This window comes from Leuciscus leuciscus, assembly GCF_965113295.1.
Source record: "Leuciscus leuciscus genome assembly, chromosome: 1".
Taxonomy (NCBI): Eukaryota; Metazoa; Chordata; class Actinopteri; order Cypriniformes; family Leuciscidae; genus Leuciscus; species Leuciscus leuciscus.
The window spans coordinates 25,896,054-25,911,661 of record NC_138725.1 but is presented as its reverse complement, the minus strand read 5'-3'; the positions used below and the strand labels follow the sequence as shown (position 1 = coordinate 25,911,661).

Genomic DNA, 15,608 nt, shown 5'->3' with positions numbered 1-15,608 from the left:
ACGGTTACAGTAAAGACCAAATGGATCAGATTATGTCAAAAACTCAATTTTGACCAAAAGTGGAAATAGAACCTTATAATTCTAAGCTCACGATCTGAGTTTAAAGGGAGAATTTTAAATTGACCACATAATCATAAACTTACCATGAAGAACATGCAGAAAAACATGTGAATCAGGTCCTTGTTTCTGTCCATCCACATCTATCCATTGTTGGCAGTTGTAAAATCCATAATCTTCTTCTGTGGCGTTCTTGATATTCAGAGAGCAGTTAGACTCCAGACTCAGTCTCTCATGTCTCTCTGTGTCTTTCTTCTTTATCCCTAAAGTAATCAGTTGAACTCCTGCTGATGAATGTCTGAATCTGTTATCGTAGGTCCATGTAGTTTTAGATTTGCAGTCAGAAAGAGCATTAAAACAGGGCAGACGCACATTTTCACCAGATCTGATGAACACATGATCAGTATTCACTCCACTGGTTCCTGAAACACAAGTACATTTAAGTGATCATTATTATATTAATAAATGAAACTATAAACAAATCCCTGTGACACCAGGACATTCTCAGTGTCAAATGTCAGTTATTCGGTAAGACTGTGCAAAAATATCGATACAGCTAACTATTGTGATATTTTTTATATTACATTTTAATTTATTAATGAAATGTAATAAATTAAAATAAATAAATAAATAATTAAAATATATATTAAATAATAAAATAAAATATATTAAATAACTAAATTTAATTTGATGTTATAATTTATATTATATTTTTATATTATTGTTTATATTTTTTATTATTTCACAGTATGTGAGTGCACAGCCAAACACGTTTCTTATAAGAACGTTCTCCAAACACACAACTGACTTCAGCCACAGCCTTAGATGAAATAAAAGAAGACATTAAATCTGTGAAGATCTCAGCAGAGGAGGATTAAACAACTCCACAAACAGCATTACTTATTACTAACCAGACTGACTTTATTTCTGTCAGACGTCTACAGTTCTGTTTGAGAATTAACAGAGGTTTAGATGTTGATGTTTTATTATTTCATTTGACATTTCCATCATGGAGATCCGTGTTTGCTTTAGTTGGGCTCATGACTCTTGACTTTTAGACATTATATTTTCTCTGTCTGCTGTAACTGTGTTTGAAAGACTCATTTGACAGGAAAAGCCAAACGAGAATACATCCAGATGATGTTGGTTTGATATTGATGATAACAATGCAATCATCACCTAGTTTTAGTATGCAATCTTCGTGAGGTGTTATTCATTTTATATTTAAAATTATAATAGCCCTGTGATTATACAGTATGAGATCCAGCAATGTCATAAGAATTAATGAAGAATTTTCAAATGTGTAATTTAGACACTTTGTGGATAATATATATATATATATATATATATATATATATATATATATATATATATATATACACATGTCAAGTCAAACTGGATGAAAATATAAATTAATTTATATATATATATATATATATATATATATATATATATATATATATATGTAACCGGTCTGCTGCCAACCGCTGTCACGATACTCATTTCTCTGCGTTGTGTTTAATAAGGACCAGGACACTGTTACTGCGGTTCATCACAATGACGATGTTTATTCACAGTCACACCCAACATGGGCTTTCACCAACTGTGGATCTCTCCCCAGCATGTGCAATGCGAACTAAATGCAACAATTATGCTAACTACACATAACATTAACACAATATAGAAAATAAAACACAATAAAAGTGAAATACCTGTGGATTACAGCAATAAAGTTGATAAACGTCGTGTGAGCATCTCACTATTGCATCACCTGAATGATACAACACTAGTTTAGCTGATTAATGACTCAAAACCTAGCTAATACAGATCACAAAACTCACACGATATATCTTCAAATTATTGATCCACACACACATATAACATACAACAGAACATATTAGACAGTCTCCGTACTGTTTACAAAGGATTATCAAATCGATTTACACACTTTACAAACTTAATTTGCTCACAAATCGAAGAGCTCTGCAAAACGCTTACCTCTCCCCAGCATGTGCAATGCGAACTAAAGAGAGAGGCGCGCGCGCACTCAAAATGGCACCAATGCAGCAACAGAAAAACATGTCAAAATAAAAGTCTCTAATGTGAATAGCAGAAACAACATATATTGCTCAAAGGAAAACAAAAATAAATCAGTAATAAAACAAGGATTTTAGTGGAAAAGACAACAACAATACATTAAACTTGAATTGTACTTATAACTCGTTACATTCACCCCTTCCAGATTTCACTAAAATCCGTACTGGATCCAAATCAAATAACAACTGGTACAGGTCTGCCAATGAAACATTCATTAGTTCAACTTGTCAGTTACCCACAAATAGGTCAAGAAAAACCCCAGGGTGATCAAACCTAAGTTTATCTTGGAACAATACGGTGCCTTGTACACCATAAAATGACCTGACCCTAATGTTTCATATTTGGAATCAAAATGTATCTTCACATCATACAAAAATAAAACAACAAAATACTCTTTAAAACAAAGAAAGGAATGACCCACTTCTCTTTTTCAGATTACTTCCTACACCTTGGAGGTAAAAGGGTTTCTGAACCATCGACTCAATTAATCTGTTCACTTTCTTAACAACTCTACCTGCCCGTGTCCTAACACCCTGAACGTCAGTAACTGGAACTTGGGTATCAGTGTCAGTTTGAGTGTCAATCAGAACTTGTGGTCGTGTATGTGTATCTGTGTCACAGTCAATGTTAACATCAAGAGATGATGGACTGCATTCAGCTCTACTCTGAGGGAGATCCCTGCTCTTATTCTCTTCAGTGTGAAACTGATCACTGGGCAAATGGTCTGTTCCCTCAGCTTCCTCATCATCAGAATCTGGAACTACAGGACTTTCAGAGTCTACGTTCACCCATCTCCTGGTTCTCTCCTCCAGATCTGTTGGTTCAAAGTCATCCGCACAGGACTCACTGACACTACGTGACTCACACTCTGAATCTTCCGCAGAGAGCAGAATGCTTTCCTCCTCATCAGGCGATTCCACAGGTAGGAAACTAATGTCTAAAACCAGGTTCCTGTGCACAATCTTCACATTTCCTTTCTCATCCTCTAGCTTGTAAATGTGCTTCTGCAGGTTCCTGTCGACTACAGTGTACACCACAGGGTCCCACTTATCCGCTAGTTTCCTCTTTCCTCTTTCTCCTTTATTCGCCACCAGCACACGGTCCCCAATATTCAGACACATCCCTCTGACTTTCTTGTTGTAACCTTTTGCCTGTTTCCTCTGCTCTTTTTCAGAATGTCGTTGCGCAATCTCAGCCGCCTCATGGAGGTATGACATCAACGACTTCAGGTAAGTACCATGATCAACAACCACAGGGTCATGTAGCACCTGTCTGAACATAACATCCACCGGCAGTCTTGGTACACGACCAAACATGAGCTGAAATGGAGCGAACCCAGTTGTCTCATGGACCGTAGCGTTGTAAGCAAAAGTCAGTGTTTGTATTTGCTCTGGCCATTTGTGCTTCTCTTTTAGAGGCAGAGTTCGGAGCATACTTCCCAAAGTCCGATTAAACCTCTCTACTCCTCCGTTTCCCATGGGGTGGTACGCAGTGGTGTGAGACTTTGCGACTCCTGATAGCTTCAGCAACTCCTTTAGAAGGGTACTCTCGAAGTTGGCTCCCTGGTCAGTGTGGATGCGGCTTGGGAAACCGTACACACAGAATACACGATCCCACAGCTTCCTTGCAACTTGTTTCGCACACTGATTCGCACAAGGAAAGGCATGTGCCAACTTCGTGAAATGGTCTGTCACAACGAGCACATCCACGGAGCGTTTCTTCCCATCCTCCGCAGACCAGAAGTCCAGGCATACCAGCTCCATGGGCATAGAGGTCTTAATACTTTCAAGAGGGGCCCTTGCAGATGGTTCGGGAGCCTTGGCTAGGATGCATCTTTGACAGCACTTGATGTATTCACACACATCGTTTCCCATTCCCGGCCAGAAGAAGCGTTGGCGGGCTAGATGAATGGTTCTTGCTTGCCCCTGATGACCCGCAAGATCATGTACACCCTTTAAAGCCTGCCCCTTGAGGCTAGAAGGTAAGACCAGCTGATACCGCTTCTGTTTACTGTGTGGATCTTGTGTGACTCTGTACAGTATTCCATCCTTGAGCTTTAATTTGTCCCACTGCCTGAAAAGAGATATGGTTTTGGAACTCATGTTGGCCTTCTCTCGCCTCGATGGTTGACGCTTCAAGTTCACAAAGAACGTCGCTCTTGAAATGACTGAATCAGCCTCTTGCATTTCCCGAATTTCATCCGCAGCAATCATAGGAAGGGTGTCAATACCTGCTGGTATTAAATCTTGGTAAGACTGAATTAGCTGCACAGCTCTTGCTTGAGAAGTCTCTTCCCACTGATCATGTAAACTTAAACAGGCTTTGATAGTGGCACTGTCAGAAGGTAAGACAAGACAGGACTGGAGACAGATCTGTAAGTTCTGAGCTCCTTGACGAAACGCATCTCGAACTCCATCTCCATCAACCGCTTCAGCCTCCACAAGTAAATCATGATATCGTTCCTTCATTAGCCTGCTGCTCACGGTCTTGACAAAAGGGTCTCTACTCAGAGCATCCGCCACCACGTTTTTCTTCCCTGCTATATGCTTCAGTTCAAAGGTGTAAGATGCCAGTTTGGACACCCAACGTTGCTCACATGCAGCGAGTTTTGCCTTGGACATGATGTACGTGAGCGGATTGTTGTCTGTCCATACCGTGAATGTTTGACCCTTCAACCAATGGCTAAATTTCTCGCACACACTCCATTTGAGTGCCAGAAACTCGAGTTTATGAACTGGATAGTTCCTCTGTGATTTGCTCAGAGTCTTGCTTGCAAACGCGATTGGACGAGCTCGCTCTTCACCCGCAGGCACTTGGGATAATACAGCTCCCAGTCCGTCCAGTGAGGCATCAATCGCCAGGATCAGAGGCAGAGTAAAGTCAGGGTGCGCTAAAACCATACTTTGAAGCAGACTCTCCTTGAGGCAAAATAATGCGCTATCACATTCTGAAGTCCAATCCGTGGGCTTGAGCTTCCTGTAAGTTCCTGCTTTAATATCTCCCTTGATCCCTCTTTTCCTCCTCTGCCCAGCCGTAAGGGCAAAAAGCGGCCTTGCCAAAGTAGAACATCCGGGAATGAAATGTTGGTAATATAAGATCATCCCAAGAACTGATTTGATCCTCTGCACTGATGGAGTACATTTGTCATCTTCCATAAGATCTGCCTTAGACAGCTTCGAGATAACATCGACTTTGGCAGGATCTACTGAAACTCCATCCCTGTCTATGATGTGACCCAGAAATTTTACAGAGGTTCTCAGTAGGTGGCATTTCTTAGGGCTCAGCTTAAGATTGTACTGCCTCAGACGACTGAACACGACCTCCAGTCTTTCTAACGCTTCCTGCTCATTCGGAGCGAACACCAACAGGTCGTCGAGATAACATAACAAGCTGCTGAAGTTCAAATCTCCGAAGATGCTTACCATCATCCGCATAAAGGAGGCTGGACTGTTGCATAGCCCTTGCGGCATCCTATTATACTCATGCAGCCCTACAGGAGTCGTGAACGCAGTGTATTTCTTGTCCTCTTCAGCCATGGGGATGTTATAAAACCCTGATGTCAGGTCCATGGTGCTGAAGAGTGTGTTTCCACCCAGAGCAGCTAAGCAGTCAGACTGGTGTGGAAGTGGGTGTGCATCCTTTATCGTTCTTGCGTTTAACCATCTGAAGTCTGTGCATAGCCTCAGACTGCCATCCTTCTTCCACACTAGGACTAACGGAGAAGCATACTCACTTACAGACTTCCTAATTATCCCTTGTTCTTCCATCTGGGACAAAACCTGCCGCAACTTTTGGTAGTGTGCAGGCGGCACTCTACGATAAGGGAGTCTGAATGGACGCTCATCCATTAGCCGAATGCGATGAACAAAACCCTTTACTTCTCCACAGTCCAATGCATGCTTAGAAAACACGTCGTTGTATCTCTCCAGTAACTGTACTAACTTCTCCTTTGTCACATGGCTGACAGAAACAGAATGAATGTCGAGATCAACAAGACCAACAGTTTCCAATCTCTGTTTGAAATCATCTGACAATTTAGGGGAATGCTGAATCTCCTCCGCAGACACTTCGGCTCGACTCAGCCCTTGGAAAAGTTCAAAATCTTCCATGGCAACACATGGGAACACGTCTGCTAATTTGCGATTCCTCTTAAGGGTGACTGGCTTATCAGAGAAGTTAGTGACTTTTACGGGAACCCAGCGATCACCCCATAATGGCGTGACAACCCGCCCGACCATAATGTCTCGTGACACAGACCTTGAATTTGTAGGTTCCACTACAACTGTGCTCCCGGGTGACATCGGGACATTTTTTGGCAGCTTTCCCCAGACAAGATGTTCCTGCCTTGCTAAAAGAGTGACACACTGCTGTAGCTTGATTGTTCCCACCTTATCTGGTAGCTCAGAACCCTTCCACCGACACGTGTTGGCCATTACATCCAGGAACTGCTCACATCCTGCCATTGGCTCCACTCTATGATTAGAAACAAGTCTCCAAAAATCATTGCTACCTTTCATCCGATGCGCAAGGAATTTTATGACATTTGTACCAATGATCAGATCATCCCGCTGGCCGGGTACAACGAGAATAGGCACTATGCAGCTCTCTCCATAAACTTTCAACTGGACCTCATACATACATTTTGGTCTTGTAACCTTGCCACCACATCCTACTAAGATGACTTCCTCCTGAAGTGGTGTGGGTGAAGGCAATACATTCTCACTTAACATCTTTTTTTCCACTTTGTCACTAAAAGTGCAGGCCATGGAGCCTGTATCAAGCATTCCCTTAATCGAAAACACATTATTAACACTGACTGGCGCATAGAACAAATCGTCGAATGCCTCAACTACCTGGACATTTTGTGCGATCACCTTGGTTCCAATGGGAGCCTGTGCACGTGCATTCTCATAAAACTGGTGAAGATCAACACTCTCTAGGGGTTCTTCACTTGTGCTCACGCATCCCCCTTCCGAACGTGAGCCATCTAGTTTAAACCTGATGGACCCCGGAATGGTGCTGGACCGGGTCTGGACCTGTCACTTGTACAGTCCCTTTTACTGTGCCCAGGCTGGAAGCATGCAAAACACAGATGTTCTCGTCGACAATGTGTTACAGTAGAGTGATCATGAGATTGGCATACTCTACAGAGCTTGCTTTGGGGCTGGCGAGATGGCATTTGAACATTTTGAGACAGCGCACGGTCAAGGAGATTAATCAGGGTTCTCATACAATTGTTGTCATCCTGTACAGTGTGTGCATTACTGACTCTGCTGCACTCACCTGGCTCTGTTGGAGAGCCAACATCCACTTCATCCTCATTGAACGTCTGAACGTGAGCGGTGACATGCCTTGTAGTAGGGTGACGCTTTGGCTTGGCTGACATCTGCTCTTTTAACTGTGTGTGGTAACGGTCAAGCTGTTCTTGTATTTCCTGTGCGGTCCATTTTTCTGGAGCTTTGAAACGGAAAACTGCAGCAAGAGTGGAATCTGGGCAGTACTTCACGAACATCATTGCAGCTTCTTGACATGGATCTTCCATTCGTCGCCCAAGTCTCTTTAAAGCTTCCTCCGCAAGATCCACTGCTTTGTTCAACCGCACCCAGTACTCGACAGGATCCTCTCCTGCTAATGGAACAGTTCCATAGAAATCAGCCAAAGGCATACATGAATAATTAGCATCGCTAAAATGTTGTTTCAGGATGTCAATGATAACCTTTGGGTTCTCAACTGGGTTTAAAGCTGAATTACAGCGAAGAGTGACTTTGACGACATCTTTAGCTTTACCCATCAATCTGCTTAAGATCTCTTGATGCTGCTCTGCTAATGGTATTCCTCTCTTTCTCAGATATGTGTCCATCAGCTCCTCCCACTCACGCACACCAAGCTTGTCTGATGCATCACCACGGTAGACTGGGGGCTCTTTTGCTTCACTTTGCATTACTAACCTCACTCCAGTCAAGTTAAGTGAAGGTATGTCTGAGAATGTCTTACTGGTACCTAACCCTTGTGTTTGTGCACTCTTATTCTCTCCTTCACCGTAACTAGCCTCTTTTTGAGATGCTAACATGGTCTGCCCCACTTGTTGAGCTATGTGTGCTATCAAACCTTGCCAATTTGGATCTGCTATGTCTGGAACAGCTAAGGGCACAGTATCATGATCAGTCACACGTGTGGAGCTTAATACACGGGGGGTTCTGTTCACCTTACTCTCTCTCACAATTGGAGTTTCACTAAAAAACTTCCCCCTCCCAAGACCTAAACCAGTCATTGTCTCATAAGCGTCAATTTCATCATCTTTTAAACTAAACGCCATGTTTACACTTGAAAATCAAATTTCAAATAAAATAAACAAATGAAAAATGTCAGAAAATGTGAGAAAAATAAATCACTTAAATGAGAGAATGCATTAAATCAATATTAGAAATCTCAAATGTCCATTTGTATTCTCACAGTTCTTTTATCAGCAAAACTGAACCTCAATGCAGCGTCCCTCGGTGACCCAACTGACGTTGATCCTGAAGCAAATCTTCTGATCCGGGTCACGGCACCAATGTAACCGGTCTGCTGCCAACCGCTGTCACGATACTCTTTTCTCTGCGTTGTGTTTAATAAGGACCAGGACACTGTTACTGCGGTTCATCACAATGACGATGTTTATTCACAGTCACACCCAACATGGGCTTTCACCAACTGTGGATCTCTCCCCAGCATGTGCAATGCGAACTAAATGCAACAATTATGCTAACTACACATAACATTAACACAATATAGAAAATAAAACACAATAAAAGTGAAATACCTGTGGATTACAGCAATAAAGTTGATAAACGTCGTGTGAGCATCTCACTATTGCATCACCTGAATGATACAACACTAGTTTAGCTGATTAATGACTCAAAACCTAGCTAATACAGATCACAAAACTCACACGATATATCTTCAAATTATTGATCCACACACACATATAACATACAACAGAACATATTAGACAGTCTCCGTACTGTTTACAAAGGATTATCAAATCGATTTACACACTTTACAAACTTAATTTGCTCACAAATCGAAGAGCTCTGCAAAACGCTTACCTCTCCCCAGCATGTGCAATGCGAACTAAAGAGAGAGGCGCGCGCGCACTCAAAATGGCACCAATGCAGCAACAGAAAAACATGTCAAAATAAAAGTCTCTAATGTGAATAGCAGAAACAACATATATTGCTCAAAGGAAAACAAAAATAAATCAGTAATAAAACAAGGATTTTAGTGGAAAAGACAACAACAATACATTAAACTTGAATTGTACTTATAACTCGTTACATATATATATATAATATTATGGATGCGCGCGCTGTGATCCCAACTCACAGATTAGTTATCAAAATGCCAAAAAATAGTTTACAGCAAAGTAGAGGATAGTCAAGTCACGTTTATTTATATAGCACTTTTTACAAATCATAGATCGTTTCAAAGCAGCTTTACAGAGTATGTAACACTCTTTATTTAGGCTTTACTTTAGCTCTAGAAGAAAATAGTGTCATTGTCCATATTGTACAAGGTCATTTAGGTTGTAAAAATCATTTTTAGTTCATTTATATACAGCGTCATCGTCCAGCTCAGTTCAGTTCTCATTATAATGGTGTCAATGCAGAGAGATCAATAATATTGTTGATAATTAAGCATACTGACCATTTCAGTTTTATGAATGTTTACTTAATGCACTTACATTTTTATTTACAAAATACTATTTCAGTTTTATACATGTTGTGGCATCTACATTTTTAGTTAAAAGTGTTCAGTGACACAAATAGCTTTGCTAATACATTGGAATGGAAGTTTTTATTTTTCTGCTGAGTTATCAATATAATGTGATACACACACCAGAATACATCAGGTGGTGCACAGCAAGTGACAGTGACTGTGAGAGCAGAACATGAATATGAGGACGAATAAAGCGTGTTGAAACTAACTCATTCACAGACTCCATGCCAGACCAGCTCTAGTAAAACATTTTTATGTAAGTATATTAATATTTAACCCTTTCTCGTGAGTTTAAAGAGCATGTAGAAATGTGTTTACCTGTGTGAAGTGAGCAGAGAATGATCAGTCCCAACAGACACAAATCACTCTTTTCAGCCATTTTCTGTTTCTGACAGTCTTCCCTTCAGTTTAACATCATCAGCCCCTCAGTAAAAATGGTTCAGCAATACCTTGACTTCATGTGTAAAGCTTCTACTCAACTGTATGAAGCAACCAGCTAAAAGAGAAAAGAGGAACAACAATCCACAGCCATCATCAGTGTAAACACGAATCAGAGATTATCAGTGCTCGATGTGGTCAAACTGAGTTTTGAGTAACATGAGTAACAAACCTCAACAGTGAGCTCACATGTGACATGTAATATCAGAAATAAAAGCACAGCCCACAAGCCCACAGTCACCTTGCTCAATTAAAACCACAAAAGGTTACACAAGAGTATAGAATACACAGTCTAACAAAGGAGAAGCAAAAGAAAAAAGAAAATCCTTCATATATTGTCTTAAAAATGTTTCCATTCATCCAATGAAAAATAGGGTAATGGTTCACATCTATATTTCATTACTTGAGCCAATGAAAAATGAATAACTTGCCCTAGACAATATTTTCATAAAACATAAAAAGTATTATTTTTCTTGCTGAAGAAAATCAATTAATTTAAATTGTTTGTTTTAGTTGTGACACAATGGTGACATGTTTCATGAAGACATGAAGTGTCACCATTGTTGAGATTCAAATGCCTATTCTTGTTGTCTGTGTGTGTGTTTAAAAAAATCCAATGCAACATATTTAAAAATCCATATTCAAAATGTCGGATCTGTGGCAAGAAAACTGGAAATAGTTTACTGATAATAATTAACCACTTTTTTTATTAGGGATACGATTATTGAACTATTGTACTTTATGATGATAAAGAACTATTATCACCTTATCATTTTGGTTTCTGGTTCCCTTTGCAACAAATTATGTGTATTAGTAAACACTGTTACAAAGACCACAAACTCACATAAAAGCGAAGAGTCAAACTGCCCAACTAAAAGGAACACTGATCACCACAATGGCGACCAAACATTGTCATGAAATAATTTTCATAGACATAAAAAATATTGTTTAGCTAAAGTTTTATGTTTTTCATTGAAACCATTTTTTTTTGTGTGTTTTTCCACTGAATCAGACTGATTCTCCTCTGTCATGTTACTCCTGCCAGCTTCCTGATCTTGATCCAGAAGAGGTTTCATTTCATGTGTGATTCTCCTGTGTTCTGATTCTGGTTCGAACGATTGGTCATGAACGATTCGTAACGTTACAAAAGACCGAACGACTCAAACCTGAAGACTCAAGACATGAACTAATCAATTCTGTACCCGGTACCGACTGCATAGCTCAGTTTATGAGGGGATGTCACGTGATGAACGAACTACTCGAACCCGAAGATTCGAGAGTATTGCGGAAATGATCTATGTAGTGGTGAGACTGTAATGAAAACCAAACCCACTTGTCTTTAAAGTATTTTATTCTTGCAAGAAGGCCATTTACACACAGACATCAGTTTTCTGCAGTGAAGGGCAACAACGGCTAGTGCGGGCTGTCTTTATTTACATCACTCACACCTCACTGCTGTTTTACTGTTATTCAGAACGAAGATTTATACCATACAAGGAGACAAAAACATCTCTCATTCTCTAGTCCCAAGAAGAGGAACTGTTTCTAAGAAATTGCAGAATGTCTTGTAGACATGTAACACCTTATGTTGCAAAGACATCTTCAGCTCACATTTGGACACAGTACACAGTAATTCTCCACTAAACTATTGGCTGTTGTCATGCAAGAACATACATTACATGAAGTACAATTAATTGCCATAACACTCCTTTCTTTTGATTATTATTATATTATTAAACTATAAAAATAGTTTTTTTTTCAACTGCTTTCACATAAAATTCTTACTTGTTACACAATACAAACAAAACCATACACTAAATCTGGGCCTTTGACTAAGTCAAAGACACTTTTTTTTGCAAACCACAACACACAATTCTCTATGTAACTCACAAAAATCTAACAAGAAGTATCTTGATTTCCTTTTTCAAAATGCCACAATAATTCATCAGATCCTCACACACTCTCCTCACGTGTGCAAATGTTACGCCTCTGTAAAAGAGGAAATAGAAAGTACGACACGGACACGATGTAGCTTCAGTCAAGTCCAATGTTTTAATGGATGAACGTAAGCCACACGTTCCGTACACAGGCTGAACGAGGCATTAGCAATCATTAACAGATCCTCCAATCACAAACTGGTACTTAAACTTTTGGCAAAAAGAAAGTGAAACTTATGTAAACAAGCAAACACTGCATATTGTACTTTAAGGTGCATTTCCCCAAAATGTTATAGAAGTTAAATAAAACAGCATTTTAAACACAGATCGTCTTTTTATCCTATTACAGTTTTTCTGTACACACATTTTCTGAAAGCATGCCTCATATTTTCAGAACTCTACACACAAATCCAAAAAAACACACACAATGGGCAAAACCCCTCAATTCTCATGCAAAATGAAACTTTACATTCAAACCAATGTTATTTCTTATCAAAATGGTATTTTGTTTTCAAATGACACACACAAACCATCATATGAATGGACATTTATAAGAACCAGTTGAACACTGATGTGCTCAATGTAAAACACTATGATGATGAATGCAAAACACTTCTCCATTCATCATAATGACTTAGGCCTTTTTTGTTCAGTGTTACACTTACTACAGACAGTACATACATAAGTGTGTTGTAAAATATTTTAAAATATTGTTTTTATACTCAGAACACACAAATACATGGTAACAAATATATTTTATTTTTCCCACAAAAAATTTACACAGTGTACATCCCAACCAACACAAAGTTGTACATACAGTGGTCTACATACAAAACAACAGAAGAATTGACTGTATACAGTAAAAAAAAAAAAAAAAAAAAAAAATCCAATGTTGGCATCCATTGCTCCATTGAAGAGCTCACCTGTTGCCCTTTTATGCTAAAGCTCTAATTGCTAATTGTAAAACTGTGTGACGGGTGTTTGCCCTTGTGATGAGTCAGTGTGAATATTTGAATGGCAGTGTGTTCTTTCTGAAAACAAGAGATTTTCTGCATGAAAATTGTGCCAAAAGCAGAGAATTGTGTGTAGTGCTTTGGAAAAGGTGTGTTTTAGAAACTGCAATTTGAGTGTAAAGCAGGAATTGTGCTTGTAGTTTAGCAGAATTGGTTCAGGCGGTTGGTGAATGAGTTACACATTGTGGTCATTGTGTCTCAAGTACCAGTATTTGTGTGTAAACAATTGAGAAAAACTGTAATCGCTTTAGCCTCTTTTACCCAAAAAGCAATGGATTACCGATCTACAAGTGGTAAGTGTATTTTAACTTTCTCCTTTTTATGGACCATTTTAAGTATCTTTAACTTATATCAACCCATTCAATGTATCAGTATTACATAATTTTTATCATCCTTACGCAAACACTCATTGCTTTACTGAACACCAATCAATCATGGCTTTCGAATAGGCCTATAAAAGGCCAAAGGTCAAGTTATAGGTTGTTCGGACTGTGCAATACTGTATTCACAACCACAAACACTTACAGTAAAAAAATAAATAGTTTGGTTTCAATCTTGCTTTCGTGTTTACCGTGAACTTTTCAACATCTCTCTGCCAATTACTTTCAATCTTGTAAATAAATGTACATAGGAGCTCATAAAAAAGAGTTTTAGGTTTTGAATAACTGTGTGCATATGATATATCCAAAATATAATATTATGGCAAAGGTGTTCCCCCCACTGCCATGTTGTCTGTCCTGACAATGACATGAAAACCCATCAGGGCTGGGAGAAAATGACACAAGGCCAGAGAGACGGCTAGCAACTTGAGGCAATTTATGTGCCACGAGAGAGGCTCGCCCATCCAAACACCGCACGCCGGTCTGTCCTCGAAGACCGCACCCCAACCAGTCAAATAGGAGTCCGTTGTGACAACCTGGCGATGGCAAACTACACCCATCTTGACCCCCTGTAGTAAAAAAGGGGAGTATTTCCACCTCCAAAGAGTGCAAAGGCACCTGCGCGACACTCTCAGCAGGTGGAAGGCAGACCAAGAATGGCGGATGCCCCTGAGTTTCATCCTCCACAGGAATGGTCTCACATGAAGGAGACCCAAGGGCAGCACAGGAGAGGCTGCTGCCATGAGCCCCAAATACATGCGACATATGCCCACCGCTACATGATGGCCGAGTGTGAAACGGGCCAAGCACGCACGGAGACTGGAAACTCGAGCAGGGGTCAGACGGGCCTGCATCGAGAGAGAATCGAGTTAGACTACCAGGAAAGTGGTTTGCTGAGAAGGAGTTAAGACACTCTTCTGAGCATTCAACCTGAGACCAAGAGACCGGAGGTGGTGGAGAAGGACGTCCCTGTGACGACACACCAACTCTTTGGAATGAGCCAGAATGAGCCAGTCGTCTAGATAATTTAGCACATGGATGCCCTGGAACCTCAAGGGGGCCAGAGCTGCATCCATGCACTTGGAGAACGTCCGCGGAGCCAGAGCTAAACCAAATGGAAGGACCCGACACTGATACGTCTTTCCCCCAAAGGCGAACCAGAGAAACTTCCGGTGCCATTGAAATGACCTGGATGTGGTAAAAGGTGTCCTTCAGGTCCACGGTGACGAACCAGTCCCCTGTTTGAATTTGCGCCAGGATAGTTTTCAACATCAGCATCTTGAACTTCCTTTGTAAAGGGAAAAATTCAGATGACGCAGGTCCAAAATGGGGCTCAAACCCCATCCTTCTTTGGGACGAGAAGTAGCAGTCTGAAGGTTTACCTGAATTTTGCTAAACCTGAGGTTTAGTATGATGCCACCTTTATACTCAAAAACATCTATAGAGGATGCATTACATATATATTAACTTATTCAAATTTAAATGAGTGACCATTTTAGAGGGTTCACACACAGGCCTCTTTTCGGGGTTTCAGAGTTGCTTAAGTTACTTTTGGGTGCAATAACTTTTAAATTGAATGTCAAGTCTGTGTTTTAGCAAAAAGAGGGTATGTGTCTAAAAACACATACTGAGTAGGAGTTACATGACAAATCGCTAAATCATGGCTAAATCGTTAACATCTCTGGTTCACCCCAAACAAAGATAAAACCTTACAGTAATCTTACAAACTCATGTATTCCATAAGTATGTAATCATGTCAGGGCAATTTAGACCAATGGATTCATAGATCCAGAAAACAAGGAGTTAACTAGGTAAAATAATGAAGGAGTTAGGACATTTTAAGGGTTTCTTACCCATCTTGGACACCATCTTGAAAATTACACATTTCTAGTGGTCAAACTTTGGTAAACTTTTAGTATGTTAATAAG

The 15,608-nt window shown here is 40.1% G+C and overlaps 3 protein-coding genes across 4 annotated transcripts in view; 1 reads left to right on the top strand and 2 right to left on the bottom strand.

The window, feature by feature from the left end:
- Positions 1 to 15,608, bottom strand: part of LOC309498471 (uncharacterized protein) — a 180,273-nt gene that overhangs the window by 25,161 nt on the left and 139,504 nt on the right. The window contains exons 1-2 of one of the 2 annotated variants that reach the window (XM_082169239.1): positions 10,231 to 10,408; positions 144 to 479 (exon numbers count right to left, since the gene is read on the bottom strand). In XM_082169239.1, the coding sequence (XP_082025365.1) occupies positions 144 to 479; positions 10,231 to 10,291 (397 nt within the window). In that variant the 5' untranslated portion in view covers positions 10,292 to 10,408. Of the gene's footprint in view, positions 1 to 143; positions 480 to 10,230; positions 10,409 to 15,608 lie in introns of those variants that run through there. The other variant, XM_082169238.1, reaches the window with a different exon arrangement.
- LOC309501239 (uncharacterized protein) overlaps positions 1 to 15,608 on the top strand; it is a 72,889-nt gene that overhangs the window by 47,849 nt on the left and 9,432 nt on the right. The window lies entirely within an intron of this gene.
- LOC309487293 (uncharacterized protein) lies at positions 5,426 to 9,468 on the bottom strand. Its single transcript, XM_082154906.1, has 2 exons — positions 8,957 to 9,468; positions 5,426 to 8,855 (listed from the first exon to the last, which is right to left on the bottom strand). Exon 2 carries the CDS (start codon positions 8,468 to 8,470, stop codon positions 7,142 to 7,144), a length of 1,329 nt encoding a protein of 442 aa, XP_082011032.1. The 5' UTR covers positions 8,471 to 8,855; positions 8,957 to 9,468; the 3' UTR covers positions 5,426 to 7,141.